Below are 25691 nucleotides of genomic sequence, written 5' to 3'. Positions count from 1 at the left end.
CTAATGGGGTCTCGGTCTTCCAGTGAGAGATGGACCGAATGGTTGACCGGTACGGCGTACATGCAAGGTTCCCGTATCTGGATAACGTCACCATCTGCGGCCATGACCAGCAGGACCACGACACCAACCTCCACAAATTCCTCCAGACTGCGAAAGACCTTAACCTGACATACAATAAGGATAAATGCGTGTTTAGCACCGACCGTCTAGCCATTCTAGGCTGCGTAGTGCGAAATGGAGTTATAGGCCCCGGCCCCGAACGCATGCGCCCCCTTCTGGAGTTCCCCCTCCCTCACTGCCCCAAGGCCCTGAAGCGCTGCCTCGGGTTTTTCAGCTATTACGCACAGTGGGTCCCCAATTACGCAGACAAAGCCCGACCCCTAATCCAGTCCACAACCTTCCCCCTGTTGACGGAGGCCCGCCAGGCTTTCAGCCGCATCAAAGCAGACATTGCAAGGGTCACGATGCGCGCCATCGACGAGTCCCTCCCCTTCCAGGTCAAGAGCGATGCGTCCGACGTAGCTCTGGCGGCCACCCTCAACCAAGCGGGCAGGCCCGTGTCTTTCCTCTCCCGCACTCTCCATGCTTCCGAAATTCACCACTCCTCGGTCGGAAAAGAGGCACAAGCCATAGTAGAAGCTGTGAGACATTGGAGGCATTACCTGGCCGGCAGGAGATTCACTCTCCTCACTGACCAACGGTCGGTTGCCTTCATGTTCGATAATGCACAGCGGGGCAAGATTAAAAACGACAAGATCTTGCGGTGGATGATAGAACTCTCCACCTTCAACTACGAGATCTTGTACCATCCGGGAAGCTAAACTAGCCTCCTGATGCCCTGTCCCGCGGCACTTGTGCCACTGCACAAGTGGACCGCCTCCGAGCCCTCCACGAGGACCTCTGCCACCCGGGGGTCACTCGTTTCTTCCACTTCATCAAGACCCGCAACCTGCCCTACTCCATCGAGGAGGTCAGGACAGTCACCAGGGACTGCCAAATCTGCGGGGAGTGCAAACTGCAATTCTACCGGCCAGAGAGGGCGCACCTGATAAAGGCTTCCCGTCCCTTTGAGCGCCTCAGCATGGATTTCAAAGGCCCCTTCCCCTCCACCGACCGCAACACTTATTTCCTGAATGTGATTGACGAGTACTCACGGTTCCCATTCGCCATCCCCTGCCCAGACATGACCACAACCGCCGTCATCAAGGCCCTCCAGGGTATCTTTATACTGTTCGGTTTCCCCGCGTACATACACAGTGATAGGGGGTCCTCCTTTATGAGTGACGAACTGCGTCAATTCCTGCTCAGTAAGGGCATCGCCTCGAGCAGGACGACCAGTTACAACCCCTGGGGAAACGGACAGGTGGAGAGGGAGAACGGAACGGTCTGGAAGACCGTCCAGCTGGCCCTACGGTCTAGGAATCTCCCAGTCTCCCGCCGACAAGAAGTCCTCCCGATGGCCCTCCACGCCATCCGGCCGCTGCTCTGTACAACCACAAATCAGACACCTCATGAACGTCTCCTTGTTTTCCCCAGGAAGTCCTCCTCCGGGACCTCACTCCCAACCTGACTAGCGACACCCGGACCCATCCTGCTTCGGAAGCACGTGCGGGCGCACAAGTCGGACCCGTTGGTCGAGAGGGTCCACCTGCTGCACGCTAACCCCCAGTATGCCTACGTGGCATTCCCTGACGGTCGGCAAGATACAGTCTCCCTTCGGGACTTGGCGCCCGCCGGAATCCCACGTGCTCCCGAACCATTACCCCTCCCCCCCCCCTCCCCACAGCAGTGGGAGGGGTCAGTACTCCCGCCGCTCCTGCCTTGGCCCGCCGAAGGGAGTACCGAGTAAGGAGGCTGAAACCACGCTCCCAGAGTCGCAACCACCGGGATTCCCACCAGAATCACAACCGAAGCCCAGACATTCCAGAAGGACGACCAGGCCACCCGATCGACTGATTGCTTCGCTGTGACTTTATCTGTTGTAAATATCCTCGACTGCACGGTACCTCCATACCTGATCATACCATGTTAAAGGCGACTGATACCACTGCCCACCACCCCCGCTGGACTCTTTTTTAACAGGGGGTGAATGTGATAGTACCAGACCTAAGAGGCTGATGACCATTGGTTAGACCCAGGAGTCTACAAAGGCTGTTGTTACGTAGCTCCGCCCTGACAGGCGGAGTATAAGAGATGGTGTTGTTCCAGCAGCCTTCACTTTCTGTACCGAAGTTGCTGGGGAACAAGTTCTAGCAGATTAAAGCCTTCAGTTATGAAATCACTTCGCCTTGAGTGTAATTGATCGCGCATCAGACAGCGAAGGGGATGCGGGAGAATTCATCGATGACAGTGAGGAAATAACTGTTGCGGTTGGTGGACAGGAGGGGCCCTTTGAAGTCCACGCTTAGTCCCTCAAAGGGCCCAGAGGCCTTTACCAGGCGAGCCTTGTCTGGTCGATAGAATTGCGGTTTGCACTCCGCACAGATCTGGCAAGCCTTGGTCATGGCCTTGACCTCCTCGGTGGAGTGAGGTAGATTGCGGGACTTGATGAAATGGGCAAGCCGGGTGACCCCCGGGTGGCAGAGGTCATCGTGGATGGCCCTCAGGCGGTCTTTTTCCGCATTGGCGTACAGGGTATCTGGGGACTCGTTGAGCTTCCCCGGACGATATGTAATATCATACGTGTAGGTGGAGAGTTCGATCCTCCACCTCAGAATTTTATCATTCTTTATTTTGCCCCATTGTGCGAACATAAAGGCGACCGACTGTTGGTCAGTGATGAGGGCGAACCTCCTACCGGCTAGGTAGTGCCTCCAGTGCCGCATGGCCTCCACTATGGCTTGTGCCTCCTTCTCGACTGCAGAGTGTCGAATTTCCGAGGTGGTGAGGGTTCGGGAGAAGAACGCTACTGGTCTGCCCGCCTGGTTGAGGGTAGCAGCCAGGGCGACGTCTGATGCCTCGCTTTCTACCTGGAAATGAATGGTTTCGTCCACCGCGTGCATGTCAGCCTTGATGATATTGGCCTTGATACGACTGAAGGCCGACTGAGCCTCAGCCGCCAGGGGAAAAACCGTGTTTGACCAGGCGGGGAATGAGTGAACGGGCTTTGTCTGCATATCTGGGGACCCACTGGGCATAATAGGAAAAGAGCCCCAGGCACCGTTTGAGTGCCTTGAGGCTACGGGGGAGGGGAAGTTCCTTAAGGGGGCGCATGCGGTCGGGGTCTGGGCCTTGGACCCCGTTTTCCACGACGTAGCCGAGGATGGCTAGCCGGGTTGTGTGGAACATGCATTTCTCTTTATTGTATGTCAGATTGAGGGCCCGGGTGGTCTGGAGGAACTTCCTCAGGTTTTCGTCATGGTCCTGCTGGTCATGGTCGCAGATGGTGACATTGTCCAAGTACGGATATGTAGCCCGTAAGCCGTACTGATCCACCATTTGATCCATCGCCCTTTGGAAAACAGAGACTCCGTTTGTGACACTGAAAGGGACCCTGAGGAAATGGAAGGCTTCGAAGGCCATATAGGGGCGGTCCTCTGGGCGGATAGGGAGTTGATGATAGGCAGATTTTAGGTCGACCGTGGAGAATACTCGATACTGGGTGATTTGGTCCACCATTTCTGCTATGCGGGGAAGTGGGTACGCATTGAGTTGCATAAAGCGGTTTATGGTCTGGCTATAATCCACCACCATACGTTGCTTTTCTCCGGAGCGGACTACCAGTACTTGTGCCCTCCAAGGGCTGTTGCTAACCTCTATGACCCCTTCTTTTAGTAGCTGCTGAACCTCTGATTTGATGAAAGTCATGTCTTGGGCACTGTACTGCCGACTCCTGGTGGCGACGGGCTTACAGTCGGGAGTGAGGTTCGCGAAGAGGGGGGTGGTGCAACTTTGAGTGTCGCCAGGCTACATACCGTGAGTGGGGGCAGGGGTCCGCCGAACTTCAGTGTCAGGCTTCAGTGGCTGCACTGAAAGTCCAGACCGAGCAGCAGGGGGGCGCAGAGGTGAGGGAGGACATAAAGTTTAAAACGGGTGTATTTGGCGCCTTGAATAGCGAGGTATGTGACACAACACCCCGTAATTTGGACCGAATGAGACCCAGATGCGAGGGCGATAGTTTGGGAGGCGGGATAGGTGCGCAGGGAGCAGCGTCTTACTGTGTCTGGATGGATAAAACTCTCCCTGCTCCCGGAGTCAAAAAGGCAGGGGGTGTCGCGGCCGTTGATTTGAACATGCATCATTGAGTTCCGCAGGTTCTTCGACCGAGATTGATCGAGCGTGATCGCTCCTAGTTGCGGGCAGTCAGAGTCCTCGGTTGAATCGGACTCGCAAAATGGCCGCCGCCGTCGGTCGCATATTTTGGGTTTTGAAGATGGCCGCCGCCAAGATGGCCACCTCCATGACTTGCACGAGGCTGATGACGCATCGGAAGTAGGCGTGTCCGGCCACCGCGCGGCCGCGTTGCGGGGCCTGTGGTCCCGGGAGTTCGATTTCTGGGCCCGATGAGACTTTTGTTTCTGGCCTTTGGGCCCAGCCAGGCAGACCTTTGCGAAGTGCCCCTTCTTTCCGCATTCATTGCAGATAGCGGAGCAGGCGGGGCAACGCTGGCGTGAGTGCTGGCCTTGCCCACAGAAATAGCATGGAGGGCCCCCGGTGTGAGCGGGTCACCGAGCGGCGCAGGCCTGTAGCATGGCCGAGTCTGGAGGGGATCGAAAGGGGCTCGCAAGGTCCGCGGAGTACGTGCGGAGATTATGGTGGGCCGCTTCTAGGGAAGGGGCGAGCGTTACCGTGGCTTGGAGGTCCTTCGCTCCGTCTTCTAGGAGCCGCTGCCAGATGTACGTGGATCGGATACCGGACAAGAAAACATCACGAATATGTAAGTTCATGTGGACTTCTGCCGTCACCTCTTTATGGTCGCAGTTCCTGGCGAGCGCGGTGAGTCTCTCCAAGTATTCATCTAGCGTTTCCCCGGAGCGCTGGCGGCAGGCCGAGAGCAAATGTCTGACGTGTACCTCGTTTATCGGTTTTACGAAGCGTTTCCGTAGGATTTCGACCGCCGTTTCGTACGTTGTAGCTTTCTCGATCACGGAGGATAGTCGGTGGCCCACCCGGGCATGTAGTAAGCTCAGCTTGCGAGGTCCGTCAACTTCAGTCTCTGAGGAATTCATATAGGCCTCAAAGCACCGGAGCCAGTATTTAAAAATTTCAGTGGCCTCCGGCGACCGAGCGTCCAAATTGAGCTTCTCCAGCTTTAGACCGCTGTCCATCTTGATGTAGTCTGGTAATTAAATTGAGATACCCTCAATTACGACTCAGGAGAGAAGATTGATGATTTAAAGGCTTTAATTACCAGAGAACCAGACAGCTGCCGAGAAGTGTGCTCACTGCACGCTGCCTACTAAACGTAACCTTATATACAGTTCCCTGAGGGCGGAGCCGGAGTCCCCCAGGGTTCCAAAGCCGGTCTTAAAGGGGCCTAGGCATTAAAGGTACATGTGTATAAAGATATCATTCATCACACCCTGCAAATCTTTCCTCGTCAGATTATGATCCAAGTCTCTTTTGCAAGTTGCGATTGAATCTGCCTTCATAGCTCGCTGCTTAAATAAGATTTTCCTCGTGTCTTCTTCTTTTGCCAATCACCTTAAATCTTTGTAATATCCTCCAGCCCCACCTTATCAATTTTCTTGACTCTAGGATGTTGTGCACATTGTTTACTGCCTTTCCTCTGCCACTGTTTAGCACAGGGCTAAATCGCTGGCTTTGAAAGCAGACCAAGGCAGGCCAGCAGCACGGTTCGATTCCCGTAACAGCCTCCCCGAACAGGCGCCGGAATGTGGCGACTAGGGGCTTTTCACAGTAACTTCATTTGAAGCCTACTTGTGACAATAAGCGATTTTCATTCATTCATTCATTCATTTCGTTCATTCATTCATTTCATTTATGGCTGTGTCTTTAGTTATCTATGTCCTGAGCTCTGTAATTCCCTCCCTCAAACCCATTTGCCCATCACCACCTTTCAGATGTTCCCTCAAACATAGCTCTGAACAAGCTTTTCATTATAATTCCTAATATTCCCCTCCTAGCTTTTTTTGAATTATGCTCTGTGAACACCGGGGGGTGTTTTTCTCTGTTACTATTGCATAAGGACAGCAGTCTTCATCGGTTTCTTGTCTCTGTGAGAGGTTGTATTGAACTGGGTAAAAATGGCAGCCTACAGTCTGCTTGCCTCATGGCAGAGTCACATGGCTATGGCAAGCTAGGTAATACACTCAGTAAGATTGCATTTTAAAAACCCAAACATCCACATTTTCATATCGAACAGAAGTCACAAACATCGCCCTCTTGAACAAAAAAACTTTAAATGCATGATCCTATGTGACTGTCAAGTGGGCAACACGGTAGCACAGTGGTTAGCACAGTTGCTCCACAGCTCCAGGGTCCCAGGTTCGATTCCCATCTTGGGTCACTGTCTGTGCAGAGTCGGCACGTACTCCCCGTGTCTGCGTGGGTTTCTTCCGGGTGCTCCGGTTTCCTCCCACAGTTCACAGATTGGCAGGTGAGGTGGATTGGCCATAATAAATTGCCCTTAGTGTCCAAAAAGGTTAGCTGGTGTTACTGGGTTAGGGGATAGGGTGGAGGCGTGGGCTTAAGTAGGGTGTTCTTTCCAAGAGCTGGTGTATACTCGATGGGCTGAATGGCCTCCTTCTGCACTATAAATTCTATGATTCTATCCGGGTTTTCCACTGAACGCCCACTGTTCAGTCACTGCACAGGCATTGCACACACAGTCTTTAAAGTGTGCAGGTCTCTTGATGGCCCATGTGCACGTTGACTTTGGCTGTATGTCTGGGTGATGTCCATTGTCTGGAGAATGTCAATCCCATGGCGATTGTTGACTTGGTGATTTTTGTTCCATTGCAGTTGTTGGGGACACGTGAACCTCTGGGATTGGTGATAGTTCTGTACTGAGTATAACTGGTGAGATCCTATCTCCCAGAAAAGCCAATATGGTGAAGGAGCAGTTTTGTTAGTTAGGTGTGTATGCCTGCAGTTGTATATCTGGTTGAGCTTTTTCAACTCCTGCTTTGAGTTGCCAACTGTTGAATTGTGGGTCATTCTTTCTCCTCGTATCTTTGTGTTGTGTCTGAAATTTGTTTGTTCTGATCTCACACAGCTTGATTCACTGAAGACTTCAGTTTTTTGTACATTTTCACTGGTATATATTCAGCTGGAATATTGCCCTTCAAATATTATAGTTCTGATGTGGACATTTTCCTGTAGAACTGAGACATTTGCCTTCAGCTCATGCTGTTCATTGCACTGATGTGGTCTGCAACCATCTGGTGGTTTACTTGAGCATTGTCTGCCTCTCTGGAGTCTTCTGTCTCCTTCACTCTGGAGTCTTTTGTTACCCTTTGCCTTTTGACACAATAAGGGGTACCAGTCCAAGCTTTCACCTTGCTCCAGCAGTGTTAACAGTCTATCTCTTATCATTTTAGGCTTGTTCCTTAAATCTCATAGTCTTGCCATTGTAAGTGGAAAAACTGCCAGTTCTGCGATATATCACCATCCACTGATACTGGAGGTGGGATTGAAATATTTACTGCTGCCATTTTTGTTTACTCTTCAGTTTTCTCTTTTACTCACCCAGTAATTTTCAAGCTAGTCAGTACACTTCATAAGATTGCAACCATTCAAAGAGTTAACACATTTACCATGTAACTGCCACAAATTTTTGCCTGTCCTCGTTTTGGTGCCTATTTACTGAAGAATTGCCTGCATAAGCATGATGAAGGAAGGGTCATTACTGTCCCACCATTTTGCTCACAACTTAACTAAAATAGGTGAGCACAAAATGATTGCTTCTCCTAACAAACAGCAATGTCACAGGACGCATACGTGCTGTAGCCAAGGCAATCATCTAATCAGTGATCAATTTTCTTGAATGTATCCCATCAACCTGAACATAACCACCATAATTTTGAAGTTTCCACCCTGAAGGAAAATATTTGAATCTGTTTTAAAAGGTCCTGGTGTTTTAAATGTCAATAATGTGGGGTTTGGCTGACAAATGCCTCCGTGGGTTCTAATAATTTTTGTATCAGGACAAAGGAATTGAGTTCTGAGTGCACAAAATAATCAGTGGTAGAGATCCCAAGCAAGTTATTCGTTTTGAAGGCAGGCTGTAGACTCAACCACTTGCACACATTCAGTGGAAGGCTTGAAGGTCAGTCGGTTAATAGCATATTCAAGTTAGGGTCAATGGCATTATTTGATATTTTGTTTCTACAGCAAAAATCTGAGTTGTGGGAGACTAATCAGATCCCAACTTGTGTGTGATTATCACCTTGAAACAAAGGAGGTTGCAACAAGCAGAGCTGTGACACTGGGGAATTTAATTATAGACCACAATTTCCATGTGGCAGGAAAATCTTACAGGACCTGTCATCCTGAGCCATTATTTCTATGGGTGTGAATAGGATTTCAGAAACAGTTAACACCATTGGTCATCAATATTTCATTACTGAAATTCTCTGGCTACCGTTCAATCCTGCATTCAGCACAGCAGAAATGTAATCTGTTGCCATGTATACAATACAGTGCCTTTGCAATATTATCCACCAAAATGTGTCTAGCTTTCATATGTACAGCAACTCTTACCTTTATGTCACTACTTTTGTTCCGTTGTTCCTGTTTTATTCAACAATATGTCCAGTATCAAGTCCGAGATGATCGTAGACAGCCATTCAGCCCATCTGAATTCATCCAGCCAGAGATCCTATTATATACCTGCATTGTAGCATCCATCCAGAGCATTTGCCTTCACTGCTCATACCTGGAACATTATGATCAGTGTTTGAATAATGATGATAACAATCCTAAAATTACCTTTTGCTGATTTGAACCCATATTGCCTAGTGCAACCCCTAGCAGCATGGTAGCACAGTGGTTAGCACGGTTGTTTCACAACATCAGGGTCCCAGGTTTGATTCCCAGCTTGTGTTAATGTAAGCCTACTTGTGACAATAATAAAGATTATTATTAGTTTAGCTTGAAGTTGGACTTCCGGTTGCGGCTATGCCTAGGTAGGTCGCACGTTCGGCAGCTCCCGCCAAGAACGGACTTTTGTGCCCTTTTCAGGAGCCCCAGCGGCACTTGTACGACGGTTCCCAGTGTGGGAAGGTGATAGTAAGGTTCCCCCAGCACTGTATGGAGTGGACCAGGAGTGGAGCGATCAAAAAAGTGGTTTTGGAGCAGCAAAGAGAGCGGGGGAGGAAAAGCAAGACGGCGGTGTGTGGAGATCAAGCAGCGTGGGCGCAGTGGTCGCGGGAGCAGCAAGAGTTCCTTAAAAACTGCTTTGCGGAGCTGAGAGCAGAAATGCTGGCGCCAATGAAGGCGTCGATCGAAAGGCGATAAACACCCTGAAGGGCCTTTTTCAGTATACAAGATTACCCTTCGGGGTATCGTCAGCTTGTGCAATATTCCAGAGGACAATTGAGAATATATTGCAAGGGTTACCACAAGTCGCCATTTACCTGGATGACGTCCTCATTACAGGAAAAACAAAGGCAGAGCACCTGCAAAACCTGGAGGCAGTCCTTAGGAGGTTTTCAGCAGCAGGTGTGCACCTAAAGAAGGGGAAATTTGTTTTTCTAGCACCTCAAGAAACCCATCTGGGATACAAGGTTGACAAATCAGGGCTACACCCTTTGGAGGATCGGGTGAGGGCGATTAAAGATGCCCCGGCGCCCACCACAATCCAGGAGTTAAGGGGCGGGATTCTCCGCCCCCCCCCGCTGTGTCGGAGAATCCCCGGGGGGCAGCATGAATTCCGCCCCGCTGCTCCGACATGGGCTGCCGTATTCTCCTACGCCAGTTTTTGGGCGGCGGCGGGGTTTATGCCACGCTGGTTGGGGGCCATTGGCAGCGGCCCCGCCGGCAATTCTCCTGGCCCCGATGGGCCAAGCGGGCGTCAGTTCCTGGCCAGTCCCGCCGGCGTGAAATGGACATGGTGCCACATGGCGGAACCTGCCTGGTAGGCCGTCTAGTGGAGTCCTCGGGGGGGCGCAGGAGGATCTGGCCCCCGGCGGGGGGGGGGGGGGGGGGGGGGCGCCCCATGGTGGCCTGGCCCGCGTTCGGGGCCCACTGATCTGCGGGCAGGCCTGTACCATGGGGCATTCCTTCCTTTCGCGCTGGCCTCTGTAGGGCTCCGCCATGGCCGGAGCGGAGAAGAACCTCCCTGCGCATGCGCAGGAACACGCCGGTCGGTCTGCGCATGCGTGGAACCACGCCAGCGGTTCTGTGCATGCGCCAACTCGCAACGGCCCTTTGGCGCCAGTTGGCGCCGAAGGATTCCGCAAATTCCAGTTGGCCCGACGCCGGAGTGGTTCGCGCCGTTCTTGCCGCCGTCGTCAGGCCATCCTGCCAATTGCGGGAGAATCCCGCCCAATGCCTTTTTTAGGACTGGTGACATATAATAGAAAGTTCATACAGAACAAAGCTTCATTCTTGGATCTCCACCAATTACTAAAAAAGGGGCAAGCCTTGGAATGGTCCGCCCGCCAAGACAGGGCTTTCAAGAAGATAGAAGAACAGCTTTCCTCAGAGAACGTCTTGGCACACTACAACCCCAGGAAAGAGTTGGTGCTCACGTGCAACGTGTCTCCATATGGCGTTGCTGCAGTTTTGGCACACAGAGGGCATAATAGACAGAACGACCTATAGCGTTTGCTTCCAGGACGTTGGCAGCAGCAGAACGAAAGTATGCCCAAATCGAAAAGGAAGGACTGGCTGTGATCTTCGCGGTGAAGAAATTTCACCGGTACTTGTACAGGTGGAATTTCACTATAATTACAGAGCGCAACCCATTGCTGAGTTTGTTGAAAGAAGACAAAGCAATACCACCAATAGCTTCGGCCCAGATCCTAAAAAAGACATTGGGCGGGATTCTCCCGCAATTGGCAGGATTCCTGGCCGATGCCCCAGTTGATACTGGTACGTCGCCAGTATCAACTGGAGCATCGGCCAGGAACCCGGGTGGCAAACGCCAAAGCAGGCTGGCATTACCTGACGCCCCTCCATTAGTACCCAAAATAGAGGAAACGGTAATGACGTTACATTTCCTGGACACCCTTCCAGTGGCCACACAAAACATTCATTTATGGACCCAAAGGGACACGGTTTAATCAAAAATAAAACACACGGTGCTAACTGGGGAGATGGAAAGACCGGTCCAGGCGGAATTCCACTCTTACTGGAGCAGAAGAGAGCAGATCATCGTGGAAGACTGGATCCTGCTAGGGGGGCTCGAGTAATAGTTCCAAGTCGAGGCCGTCGAGCCACACTGGCTGAACGACATCGTAGGCACCCTGGAGTCTTAAAAATGAAGATGCTGGCCCGGATCTATGTCTGGTGGCTGGGCCTGGACACAGACAGAGCGGCATTGGCAGGTCGGTGCCAAGAATGCCAACAAGGTCAGAAGGTGCCACCGGCAGCCCCGCTGCACCCATGGGAATGGCCAGGTAGACCATGGTCGCGACTTCGTCAATTTTTCAGGCCCGTTTATGGGTTCAATGTTTTTTATAATAGTAGATGCCCATTCCAAATGGCTGGACGTCTACAAAATGAACTCTGCAAATTCAACAACTAGCATTGAAAAACTTTGCACCTCTTTCGCAACTCATGGTATCCTGGAGGTGTTGGATTGGGATAATGGATCAGTTCTCACCAGCCAGGACTTCATAAAATTTATGAAGTCGAAAGGCATTCTGCACCTAAGGATGGCACCATGCCACCCGGCATCGAATGGTTTGGCGGAGAGAGCCGTCCAGACCTTAAAAGTTGGGTTGAAGAAACAGTCAGAAGCGTCATTGGACACCAAACTGTCGCACTGGCTATTTGACTACAGAACAACCCCACACCCCACAACAGGAATAGCACCGGCGGAGCTACTCATGGGCAGCCGACTCCAATCCCGGCTGAGTCTACTATTCCCGAATTTAGGTGGCAGAATAGAGCGACACCAAGAGGCCCAATGCAGGGGCCACGACAACACTCGCTGAGAAAGGCAGTTCAACACGGGTGAAAATGTATGGGTCAGAAATTATGCGAATGGGTAGCAGGAACAGTCAAGGCTAGGACAGGACCTGTGTTGTATGAGATACGTGTGGGAAAACATGTAATAAAGAAACACCTGGACCAGGTGCGGGCCTCATTTCCTCCTCCGGAGCTGACTCAGACCAGCATACCAAAGAACGTGGAGAGTCCTCCCCGACAAACTATTCATGCCCCTCCAACACCACTGATCATAGAATTTACAGTGCAGAAGGAGGCCATTCGGCCCATCGAGTCTGCACCGGCTCTTGGAAAGAGCACCCTACCCAAGGTCAACACCTCCACCCTATCCCCATAACCCAGTAACCCCACCCAACACTAAGGGCAATTTTGGACACTAAGGGCAAATTTATCATGGCCAATCCAGCTAACCTGCACATCTTTGGACTGTGGGAGGAAACCGGAGCACCCAGAGGAAACCCACGCACACACGGGGAGGATGTGCAGACTCCGCACAGACAGTGACCCAAGCCGGAATCGAACCTGGGACCCTGGAGCTGTGAAGCAATTGTGCTATCCACAATGCTACCATGCTGCCCAAGACATGCCCGCCGATGAAGACATCTTACTCTGATATGGACACCATGGATGATGCCGCAGCTGTACCCCTGCCGCCGGAGGAAAGGGGCGAACCGCCCCTCAGGCGCTCACATCGGAAAAGACGGGCGCCTAGCCGTTACACCCCCCCTACGTCGGAGGCCGAAGTGGTGGAGTCGGACCCGGTGCAAAAACAAAGCAGGAGACCCATGAGTCACGAGGACCATGGGGGCTCCTTGGACTTTGGGGGGGGGGGGGGAGGGGTGTAATGACTTAGGCCAGGCTTTTGATATTGGCCAATTAGAATAAGAGTTCCCTGATTAGTGGCCCAATCAGGGAACCCCTTTCTGTGTATATAACAGGGAGTGTCAGATCCTCTGCATTCCCGGTGTAGACAGCAGACTGGATGCTCATGGTTGTTCAACTGTTGGACTTATTACAAGTATGCAAGTAATTAGTAGATAAGGTTAACTGATGGAATGATTAGAAGAGGGTACAGAGCACATTCAGTCATGATGCAGTAAATTAGCATTGTAATAATAATCTTTATTAGTGTCACAAGTAGGTTTACATTAACACTGCAATGAAGTTACTGTGAAAAGCCCCTAGTCACCACACTCCGGTGTCTGTCTGGGTACACTAAGGGAGAATTCAGAATGTTCAATTCACCTAACAAGCATGTCTTTCGGGACTTGTAGGAGGAAACTGGAGCACCAGGAGGAAACCCACGCAGACACAGGAAGAATGTGCAGACTCCATGATGCACAATCAATTACTCTCGAGACAAGGTGAGTCATAACTAATAGGCTTTAATCAGCTAGAACTGTACCCAGCAGCTTCGATACAGAAAGTGAAGGCTGCTGGGACGGCATTGGTTCTTATACCCCGCCTCTCAGGGCGGAGCTATGTACGTTAGCCAATGGTAGACTCCTAGGTCTAGCCAATGGTCATCCACCTCACAGGTACTGCAATACCTGGTATTATCACATTCACCCCCTGTTAAAAAAGAACCCAGCGAGGAGATGGCCAGCGTAACTGTCGCCTTTTGCATAGTAGGATCAGGTATGGAGGTACCGTGATGTCGAGGGTAACAGAAGAAGTGTCTATGGTGCAGCAATCAGACGATCGGGTGGGCTGGTCGTCCTTCTGGAGCGTCTGGGCTTCGGCGATGATCCTGGTGGGGACCCCGGCGGTTGTGGCTCCGGGAACGTGGTGTCTTCCTCCCAGGCAGCTTCGTCACTCCTAGGCGACGCTGTTGGGGCAAAAAGTGGGCAGGGAGGAGGGGTGCCTGTAGGGGGCGTCGGTGCCTGTTTGGCGCTGGGTAGCGGCGGTGGCAGTACTGACCCTCCGGTCAGGTGCTGCGGTGAGGGTGGGGGTGGGGGCAATGGTGCGGGTGCGCGTGGGGCTCCGGCGGGTGCCAGGTCCCGAAGGGGGACCGTGTCTTGGCGGCCTTCGGGGAACGCTACGTAGGCGTACTGGGGGTTGGCATGCAGCAGTTGGACCCTCTCGACCAACGAGTCCGACTTGTGCATACTCACCTGTTTCCGCAGCAGGACGGGTCCGGGTGTCGCTAGCCAGGTTGGGAGCGAGGTCCCAGAGGAGGACATCCTGGGGAAAGCAAGGAGACGTTCGTGAGGTGTCTGGTTTGTGGTAGTACAGAGCAGCGACCGGATGGAGTGAAGGGCCACTGGGAGGATTTCTTCCCATCGGGAGACTGGGAGATTCCCGGACCGAAGGGCCAGCAGGACGGTCTTCCAGACCGTTCCGTTCTCCCTTTCTACCTGCCCGTTTCCCCGGGGGTTGTAACTGGCCGTCCTGCTGGAGGCGATGCCTTTGCTGAGCAGGAATTGACGCAGTTCGTCACTCATAAAGGAGGACCCACTATCACTGTGAATGTATGCGGGGAAACCGAACAGTGTAAAAATACCCTGGAGGTCCTTGATGACGGCAGTCGTTGTCATGTCTGGGCAGGCATGGCGAATGGGAACCGGGAGCACTCGTCAATTACGTTCAGGAAGTACGTGTTGCGGTCGGTGGAGGGGGGGGGGGGCCTTTGAAATCCATACTGAGGCGTTCAAAGGGACGGGAAGTCTTTATCAGATGCGCTCTCTCTGGCCGGTAGAAGTGCGGTTTGCACTCCGCGCAGATTCAGCAGTCCTTGGTGACTGTCCTGACCTCCTCGATGGAGTAGGGCAGGTTGCGGGTCTTAATGAAATGAAAGAAACGAGTAACCCCCAGGAGGCAGAGGTCCTCGTGGAGGGCTCGGAGGCGGTCCACTTGCGCGGTGGCACAAGTGCTGCGGGACAGGGCATCAGGAGGCTCGTTCAGTCCCCGGACGGTACAAGATCTTGTAATTGTAGGTGGAGAGTTCTATCCTCCACCGCAAGATCTTGTCGTTCTTAATCTTGCCCCGCTGCGCATTATCGAACATGAAGGCCACCGACCGTTTGTCCGTGAGGGAGTGAATCTCCTGTCGGCCAGGTAATGCCTCCAGTGTCGCACAGCTTCTACTATGGCCTGGGCCTCTTTTTCGACCGAGGAGTGGCGAATTTCGGAAGCATGGAGAGTGCGGGAGGAGAAAGCCACGGGTCTGCCCGCTTGGTTGAGGCTGGCTGCCAGAGCTACGTCGGACGCATCGCTCTCGACCTGGAAGGGGAGGGACTCGTCGATGGCACGCGTCGTGGCTTTTGCGATGTCCGCTTTGATGCGGCAGAAGGTCTGGCAGGCCTCCGTCAACAGGGGGAAGGTTGTGGACTGGATCAGGGGTCGAGCCTTGTCTGCGTAATTAGGGACCCACTGTGCATAATAACTAAAGAAGCCGAGGCAGCGCTTTAGGGCCTTGGGGCAGTGAGGGAGGGGGAACTCCATGTGGGGGCGCATGCGTTCAGGGTCGGGGTATATGACTCCATTTCGCACTACGTAGCCTAGGATGGCTAGACGGTCGGTGCTAAAAACGCATTTATCCTTATTGTAGGTCAGATTAAGGATATTCGCAGTCTGGAGAAATTTTCGGAGTTTGGTGTCGTGGTCCTGCTGGTCATGGCCGCAGATGGTGACGTTATCAAGATACGGGAACGTTGCGCGTAAGCCGTACTGGTCAACCATTCGATCCATCTCACGTTGGAAGACCGAGACCCCGTTCGTGACACCGAAGGGAACACTTAAAAAGTGACAGAGCCGCCCATCTGCTTCAAAGGAAGTGTACTGGCGGTCACCATGACGGAGGGGTAGCTGGTGGTAGGCAGACTTGAGATCCACCGTGGAGAAAACCTTGTACTACACAATCCTGTTTACCAGGTCAGCTATACGGGGGAGAGGGTACGCGTCCAGTTGCGTAAACCTGTTGATGGTCTGGCTATAGTCGATGACCATCCTATGTTTCTCCCCGGTCTTTACCACCACTACTTGAGCCATCCAGGGGCTGTTACTTGCTTCGATGACCCCTGCCTTCAGCAGTCTTTGGACCTCGGACCTGATGAAACCCACGCAGACACGGGGAGAACGTGCAGATGCCACACAGACAGTAACCCAAGCCGGGAATCGAACCTGGGACCCTGGAGCTGTGAAGCAACTGTGCTAACCACTGTGCTACCGTGCTGCCCCAGAAAAACTGATGAAAAATGGGTACAGACAGAACAACAGTTATTGCCAGCATAAATACAAGCAAAACTGTAGAGAATAGATTTGGAACAGGTCAATCGAGGAACCAGAGCCTCTACCTTAAATGCCAGATAATCCAACGAGATACTCCAGTGAGTGGGGAAAAGAGGGCAAGGTCATATTAATACAGAGGGATAACAGGACACATGCCCCAAACTATAGTAATTCAGTCTAACAACATAAGATGAGTTAGTTTGAGGTGAAATAACATGATTCACTAATGGAAAGGGCAGCAAAAGCAAGTCAGCTAAGGTGGAGCCAATTAATTTAAGGTAGGGTTCCATGCTTTACGGAATGCAGCAGATTTAGAGCAGAGAACAGATGTCAAAGATTCCATGGGGGTGCATTCCATAATCATCGTCCACCAGTTATGGATAGAGGGATATTTGTCATTAATTCAGGAGCATAGCATATTCATACAAGCAGCAAATGTCAGAATATTAGGCTCAGCATCAAGCTGGGACCTAGTTGTGTCCTGGGATCCAGCAGCCCTCCGACTGCTGTTGAACGTGGGGGCTGCTACCTGCACCTGATGTACACGGTGGTGCTCACGAGATTGTGCCCCCGAAGCCTGTCCGCTAACATATCCAACTGAGGTGCCTGTATCTGCGCTGCTGGAGGGTGGGGGTGGCAGCTGTGCCATGACTATTTTGGTGGCATCCTCAGAGCTCTCCTCCGAGGTGGTGTCCTGGGAGACTGGAGAAGGTGCTGCCCGGGATGGACCTGTGGGTGAATGGACATGTGGTCAGTGGGAGGGATGGATCAATCAGTAAGACAATAACAACTCACGTTTGACAGGTCCCCATGGTGGAGCCTTCCTCACCTCTGTGGTATCCGTGGGTGATCACTCTGCACTCGGCCCCACCATCACCTCCAGTGAATGCTCCTCAAAGGTGGTGAGGATTCTTCGGTCTGGCACATGGCCAGTCTGGGCCTTCTCCCGGCGATTACAGGGGAGCTTTTCCTGAGGAGACACAGAGAGGGCTTCATTAGCCACACACGTGGTTCACAGTGGTGGGAGTTCACAGTGGTCGGAGGGTGTGTGTGAAGGGAGTGTTGGGGAGGTTGAAGGGGTGGGAGGTGGAGTGAGGGTTTGGGGTTGCATGGATAGTTGAGGGGTGGGTGCTTCAATTGGGGTGGACAGGTCTCGGTGGGGGGGGGGGGCACTTCTGTCTACTCACTCAAGCTGCCCGATGTAGGTTGTTGACCTTTCTTCGGCACTGGAGGCCAGTCCTCCTGGTCACACTCCCGGTGCTCACAGCTGCTGCCACATCATCCCAGGCAGCACTGGCTGTCCTATGGCTAACCCTCTGGGACCCTCGGGGAACAGGACATCCCTCCTGGCCTCCATGGCATCCAGCAGCCTCCCCAGGTCAGCGTCGCCGAATCTTGGGGCTGGTCTTCTGGGCACCATTGTTGCGAGCTGGCTGGGGTTGGCTGAGCAAGTGCAGCTTAAGTGCTGCTCAACCTTGTTAGCGGGGGGCTGGTGAGCACAGTGCTGGCAAATCAGCTGGCGAGCCGGCATTTGCAGAGGGAAGCCTGTGGGGCCTCGTTAAGTGGACCAGTTAACATTGAATAGCGTTGCCTGCCTCACTGGGCCGAGCACCGGGAAGCTCGCGGCAATCCCGCTCGCTACCACACTTAGAAATCTTTCAGGAGAATCACATCGTTAATTCTCAACCATGCTTTTGTCCCTATCCCTTCAGTCCATTACGTATTCTTGACTCCCTCCTTGTATTAGCAATTCAACTGTTCAGCTCACCTTTCTGGGATGAGAAGTACTCTGGAAGTGTAAACTGTTGTTAAGGTATATTTTAAATTCCAGATGTAAGACATACTTTTGCATGTGCTTGCTTAACCTTTAAAAATATCTTCTTTATTTTGCGCCCACAGAATGTCGAGTGGTTAAGTCCACTTCATACACTAAAGTTCCTGGTGCAGGTGGTGGTGCTACAGGACGAAACATTACCACAAAGAGCCCTGGGCCTTCCCGACGTAGCAAGTCCCCAGCTTCGACTGGCTCAGGTAATCAAAAGAACATTACTACATTACATTATATTATTGTCCACGAAAGCTCACCCCTGTGATTAAATCAATACTTTCACAAATGCAATTAAGTAAGAAATTGCAATTTAATATGAAACATGGAGAAGGTTGGAACAGGAAAAAGTCTATCCGTCCATCAAGCTGCACCATTTTGTGATTGATGTGAACCCAGCTTCCTGCATTCTGCATTCTCACTGTACCTCCACAGTAGAAAGTGCATTTTGATGATAAGTTGAGAGCAGAACTCATTTGCTTCTTGAATATCATTTCAACTTTTAGATTATAGACTTGAAATTGCTTCTTTGTTATTTATATTATACAAAATTAGTTTAATTTGGGGTTACCAAGGTAAAACCATTTCTAGTCGTATCTTCATCTAACCGTAGCATTGCCTGTTTCCCACTCTGTTTTTGACTCACTCTATTGTTGTTCTAATCTTTCTCTCTCCTCTGTCTCTCTAGCCTTTTACATTTTTCAATTGTTTTTTATTAAATTTATTTATGGGATGTGGGCATCACTGGCAAGGCCAGCATTTATGGCCCACCTGTCTTATCCATGAGTCCTTGACACTCTCTCCCCCTTTGTGTAAGTCATTATTTGTCTTTCTCCTCCCTCCTCTCACAGACTTTGGGCTGAATTCCTGTCCTTGAGGTGGGTAGCATGAGTCGGAGCATTTCCTGGCTCGGCCCACCACTTCAGGATTAAGTGCTGGCAAAGATGGAATTTTAATTGAGGAGGCAGAGGGTGGTAGTTGCAGGCTGATGTCGGGCCAACCAACCTGGGAAAGTGTTCAGAGGCAGCCGTAGTGGCAGCCGGGTGCCAAAGCAGGCTGTTTAAAAGGCCTGCCTTGGTGCTGTGGGACTTCATCCCAGTTATAATGAAAAACATAAGGCCCTCCAACTCTTACCCCTCAACACTCTCTCATCCCAGACACGCTCTCCGTGTTACATTGACGTCACCTCATGCCCCATATCAATATATGGAGCTTCCATCCCATTCATCAACTGTACAATGAATAGAGGCAGTGAGCACTATAGCGACAGTATGAATGTGTTAAAAGATTTTTTTAGAAAACAGCCTTTCATTGACAACTTGCCACTTGACTACTACAGGCCAATTAATGTATCAATTATCCAGACCATTTACCGTATCAATAGCAGAAATTATAAGCACTTAAACCCTCTTCATCTTTTGCAAATGAACATTGTGCAATTGACAGCATAGGTCAGAGGGACTCATGTGTTTTAGCAATCTCATAGATGTCTCGGCTCTCTGCCAAGAACACACAATAGAAAACAATTACAACAGCAAGAGTTATCAGAGGGTGTCTAACAGAGCAAACGTAAATGAAACATGGCCAGGATTTTATGGCCCCTCCCACCCAATGGGATATTAGGGCTCTACTGAATTAAATGTCAATTTTCATGGCCCACTGCAACTGCCGGGGGACACATGCCATGGCAGGGGTGTAGAATTTTGTGCCATATCTCTGGTGTACAACTGCCAGCCCCAGAGCAGCAGACAACAGTGGGAAAAATGTTTGAAAGTGCAGCAGCCATTTGGGTGTAAGCAGTTGGAAGGGTGCCAGACTTCAGCATCTGGGTGTCAAGGAAATCTCCAGTAATGAAGAGGAAACTCTAAACACCCAAGTACAACTTTAACCAACAACAATCAGTGTGTTAATTTACATTGCCTGCCACAAGGACTTCTGGTAGTTTTCATGCACATTTAATTTAAAGAAAACAATGCATACACCCTTTCCGACATCATGGGATGCATACACTCGTACATGAGCCAAGAATCTATGCTACTCACAAGCACTGAACATTCCTTTGCCCACTAAAGAAAAAGGCTCCCATAACCAATGCTTGAGAAGGAACTGGGCGAGGAGCACCGCCAGTCATAACTGAGTCCTCAGGAAGGGGAAGCTTGAAACATACAGGCAGGTAAACAAGATTATGTGACATATCAGGGTTGGAAGCTGAAAATGGCAGGGCTAGTAACGGCTGGGAAAGATTCATTGTAAACATCTCAGCATCATTTACCTTTTGAGGTATTGTAATTCCATAAGTTGCAGCAACAATTGTTTCAAGAAGAAATGTCATTGTGAACATAACTAAACAAGCTGCTGTTGTCACATTATCGGGGTGTCTTGGACGTGCAGACGGTGTCGCTCAGGTTCTCCCAGACATGAGAGATTTACCTCATCCAAACCCTGCCACTTCATTCACAATTTAGTCACAGTGTTTTTTTTTTTGTTTTTTTTTTCATGAGATTTGAGTGAAGCTGGCAAGACCAGCATTCACTCGCTCGTTTGCAAAGCTGATTCTTGCTGGCAAGAATTATGAATGAGTTAGAAGTGCACAATACCAAATGCAGGGGGAAAAATGTTAAGTTGAATCTCCCAAAGCGTTGTGAGCCAGGTAGATCCGCGGAGTGGGGTCTCCCAGCTTTCAGTGCCCATGCTGCACCGCGACCTGCTGCTTTTCCGCCGAAGCGTGGCTGTTCGATCGCGTCCTATAATTTTCCAGACGTGATAAGTGTCTGGGTTATAACTCTTCGGTAACATACTCCTTCATGACAGGGAATATGGAATTGACTTCTCAATCTAGAAAACTGTGACGTAATATGTATTCCAATATATACAATTTTCTTAAAGAACAAAACATGCAATTAAAGCCTAGGTGGGAACAGTAAATTGCAACATGAAATACTAACATTTACCTTAATCCCCAGATGAGAGAGAGATGGCTACGGAAGTTAAACGATATAAAAGTTTTATGAATGCTGTCAATACTTCTTGTATGGCTTGAACTACATGGTAGCACAATGGTTAGCACAGTAGCTTCACAGCACCAGAATCCCAGGTTCGATTCCCGGCTTGGGTCACTGTCTGTGCGGAGTCTGCACGTTCTCCCTGTGTCTGCGTGGGTTCCCTCCGGGTGCTCCAGTTTCCTCCCACAAGTCCCTAAAGACGTGCTGTTAAGTAATTTGGACATTCTGAATTCTCCCACTGTGTACCCGAACAGGTGCCGGAATGTGGCGACTAGGGGATTTTCAAGGTATCTTAATTGCAGTGTTAATGTAAGCCTACTTGTGACAATTTTAAAAAAGAACTAACTTCTTACATATAGCGGTATCCTAATTGTAATTAGGTTCCTCTTATTCATTTTCCAAATTTGTTTTGATCACTGATAATTTCTCCTGAAAGACAGCCTTCTCTTATCCTAAGAAGATTTATATAATATTGCTTTTTAAAAAAATATTTTTATTCTCCTTTTTCACATTTTCTCCCAAATTTACACCCACCAACAATAAACAATAATCAGCAACAAATGCCAATCCCCAGAACAATAACAACGATCCCATCCTCCCACCAAACCCCAAACATTAGCCCGCATGTTTACATAAACAAATGACAAAAAGGAATCAGGGATCGCCCATAGTCACCCTCAATACACACAGCACCCCTCCCACCCATCCCCCCCCAACTAATGTTCGATGTTATCCAGTTCTTGAAAGTGCATAATGAATAATGCCCATGAATTGTAGAACCCCTCCGTCTTTCCCCTCAGTTCAAACTTAACCTTCTCAAGAGTCAAGAATTCCAACAGGTCGCCCCGTCACGCCAGGGCAGTGGGTGGAGAGGCTGCTCTCCATCCCAACAGGATCCGCCTTCGGGCGATCAACGAGGCGAAGGCTACGATATCTGCCTCCGCCCCCGTTTCCAACCCTGGCTGGTCTGCCACCCCGAATACGGCCTCCCGGGGGCCCGGGTCCAGTTTCACGTGCACCACCTTGGAAATTACCTGAAAAACCTCCTTCCAGTAATCCTCTAGCTTTTGACAGGACCAAAACATATAAACGTGATTAGCGGGGTATCAGCCCCGACCTCGCACACGGGGTGGAGGCATTTACTCTCCAGAGCACCTCACACCAGAACTCCTCCTCTATAACCTCTCCCAATTCTTCCTCCCACTTTGCTTTGATCCCTTCCAGTGGTGCCTTATCCTCTTCCAAAATAGCTCCGTAAACCGCTGACACTACCCCCTTCTCCAGTCCCCCTTTCGTTAGCACGTCCATAGCAATGTGGAGGCCGGTTCCTGCGGGAAGCTCTGTATCTCCTTTCTGGCAAAGTCTCGAACCTGCATGTATCTAAACAATTCCCCCTGCTCCAGCCCATACTTCGCTTCCAGCTCCTTCAGTCCTGCAAACCGACCCCTAAGAAACAAATCTTTTAGCGTCTTAATCCCCTTCTCCTCCCATTTCCGAAAATTTCCATCCCACCTCCCTGGCTCAAATCTGTGGTTCCCCCGAATCGGCATTTCCCTTGACCCTGCCCCCAACCCAAAGTGTTGGCGAAACTGCCTCCAAATTCTCAATGAAGCTGTTATTACTGGACTCCCTGAATACTTCCCCGGGGCTATCAGGAGCGGCACTGTTGCTAATGCTTTCAATCCCGACCCCCTGCACAAACTCTCCTTCATTCTGACCCACTGGGAATCAACCTGTCTGACCCAGCTACGCACCTTCTCCACATTCGCCGCCCAGTAGTAGTACATCAGGTTCGGAAGACTCAAACCCCCTGCCTGCCTTCCCCTCTGTAGCAGCACCTTTCTCACTCTGGCCACCTTCCCTCCCCATATGAACGAGGTAATCCTTCCCTCAATCTCTCTGAAAAAAGCCTTTGGCAGGAAAATCAGTAGGCATTGAAAAATAAACAGAAATCGCGGCAACACATTCACTTTAATCGCCTGTACCCGGCCCGCCAGTGACAGAGGGAGACCATCCCACCTTGCCAGATCAGCTTTCATTCTCCCCACCAAACTAGAGATGGTGTATTTGCGAAGGCCCCCCCCCACTCATGGGCAACCTGCACCCCAGATACCTAAAGTATCTGCCCTACGGAATAGCAGCCCCCCCCCCCCACCCCTGCCCCCACCCCCAGCCGAGACACCACAAAATACTCACTTGTACCCAGAGAAAGACCCAAATACTCGAAGTAGCTCCAGTATTCCCCCGATCGACACACTCGGTTCCGACACGTATAACGGCAAGTCATCGGCATATAAGGACACCCTATGCTCTATCCCCCCCTGCACTATTCCTTTCCATGCTCCCGAACTTCTTAATGTGATGGCCAATGGCTCAATCGTGAGTGCAAACAGCAGGGGGGACATAGGACATCCCTGCCTCGTCCCACGGCGGAGAGAAAATTATCTCAAGCTGATGTTGTTTGTGCGGACACTCGCCCTCGGCTCCTTATATAGTAGCTTTATCCAGTTCACAAATCTTGGTCCAATCCCAAACCGCTCCAGAACTGCCGTCAAGTACCCCCATTCTACCCGGTCAAACGACTTCTCAGTGTCCAATGCCACAACCACCTCTGTTTCCTTCCCCGCTGCCGGTGCCATAACGACGTTCAATACCCTTCTAATGTACCTTCGCCAATACTTTTGCGTCCACATTCAGAAGTGATATGAGCCTATACGACCCACACTCCGTCAGATCCTTATCTTTTTTTTTTACCAACAGTGAAATCGATGCCTGCCCAAGGTTTGCGGCAACACCCCCTCCCCTATCGCCTCCTCAAACATCCCCACCGTCAGGGGTACCAGCTTATCCTTGAATTTTTTATAATATTCCACCAGAAACCCATCCGGCCCTGCCACCTTCCCCGACTGCATCCTCCCAATCGCATCCTTTATCTCCTGCTCCACTATTGCTCCTTGTAATGTAGCCCTGTCCCCCTCCCCTAACCTCGGGTACTCCAACCCATCTAGAAATTCCTGCATCTCACCGTCTCCCCAGGTGGCTCTGACCTGTACAACCTCTCATAAAACTCCTCAAAAACCTTGTTAATCAGATCCGGAGCCACCACCAACTTCCCTGCTCTATCCCTCACCTGCAGAATTTCCCTTGCCACTGCTTCCCTCCAGAGCTGACCTGTTAACATATCTCCATGTCAGCCTAACATATCAGCCTTATCTCCATGTTCATAAACTGCACCCCTTGCTCTTCTCAGTTGGCGCACTGCCTTCCTGGTAGACAGTCGGTCGAAGCTCGCCTGTAGTTCCTTCCTGTTTTCCAGCTTCGCTGGGTCCCCATCCGCTGCATAACTCCTATCTACCTCCAACATCTCATCTATTACCCGCTGCCGCTCCAACCTCTCCTCTTTGTCTACCCTGGCCTTAAACAAAATTACCTCACCCCTCACCACCGCCTTTAGAGCCTCCCAGCCATCTGCCTTCGACACCTCACCCATACAGTTGAAACCTACATATTCCTCAATTACCTTTTCAATTATCTCACAGAACACTTGGTTCCCCAAAAGTCCCACATCCAATTTCCAACCCGGCCTCTGCGCTACCCCCTTCTCCAGTACCATATCCACCCAGTGCGGAGCATGATCTGACACTGCAATTGTATTCTGACCCCTTAACCCCAGCCAGCAAAGCCTTTCCCACCACAAAAAAGTCGATCCGTGAGTATACCTTATGGACTGCTGAGAACAACTAGTACTCCCTGATGCACGATCAATGACCACTAAAGTGAGGTTGTAGTCCAACTGAAGGCTTTAATAAGCTAGATGTTTCCCCCAGCAGCTCAGGTACAGAATGAAGGCTGCTGGGGCGGCACGGTTTCTTATACCCCGCCTTGCAGGGCGGAGCTACCATACAGCTTAACCAATAGGAAACTTACAATATCTACCAATGGTGTTCCAGCATTACCAGGTACCGTAATACTTCTACACAGACTACCACATTCACCCCCTGTTAAAAAAGAGTCCGGCGGGGGTGGTGGCTTGATATTACAACATGGTAACATGGTAGAAATTATAATTATGGAGGTACCATAATATCTCCGTACAGCATTTTGTAACTATTTACAGAATCATAATTAACTATACACTTTAAAATGAAGCAATCAGTCGATAGGGGGCCCTGGTCATCCTCTGTGAACATCGAAGCTTCGATGGTGACTCCGGTGGAGGCTCGGGCGTCTGTGACTCCAAGAGCGTGGCCTCGATCTCTGTGGCAGCTTCAACACCCCTAGATGGCGCTGGTGGGGAAAACGGTTGACCTAGGAAGTGAGCGTCTGCGGGGTGCGTCGGTGGGTGGGGGGGCCTAGACAGGGAGGGCGGAAGGACCGATCCTCCTGGAAGGTGCCCTGGTGGGAGGGAGGGTGGGACTGGTGGCTGGGGTGTGCGTGGGGATCCGACAGGCGCCAGGTCTCGCAGGAAGACTGTATCTTATCGGCTGTCGGGGTACGCCACATAGGCGTACTGGGAGTTAGCGTGGAGAAGATGGACCCTCTCGACCAACGGGTCC

The 25691-nt window shown here is 50.9% G+C and overlaps 1 protein-coding gene across 5 annotated transcripts in view; it reads left to right on the top strand.

Annotated features, from left to right (window-relative positions):
• dclk1a (doublecortin-like kinase 1a) overlaps positions 1–25691 on the top strand; it is a 514704-nt gene that overhangs the window by 268844 nt on the left and 220169 nt on the right. For 3 of the 5 annotated variants that reach the window (XM_072477022.1, XM_072477021.1, XM_072477025.1), the window contains exons 5-6: positions 13353–13442; positions 18208–18339. In XM_072477022.1, the coding sequence (XP_072333123.1) occupies positions 13353–13442; positions 18208–18339 (222 nt within the window). The remainder of the gene's footprint in view (positions 1–13352; positions 13443–18207; positions 18340–25691) is intronic. The other 2 variants (XM_072477023.1, XM_072477026.1) reach the window with 1 other exon arrangement.

This window comes from Scyliorhinus torazame, chromosome 15 (genome assembly GCF_047496885.1).
Source record: "Scyliorhinus torazame isolate Kashiwa2021f chromosome 15, sScyTor2.1, whole genome shotgun sequence".
NCBI classification, from domain to species: Eukaryota; Metazoa; Chordata; class Chondrichthyes; order Carcharhiniformes; family Scyliorhinidae; genus Scyliorhinus; species Scyliorhinus torazame.
The sequence above is the reverse complement of the archived record's forward strand: the minus strand, read 5'-3'. Positions and strand labels throughout refer to the sequence as shown.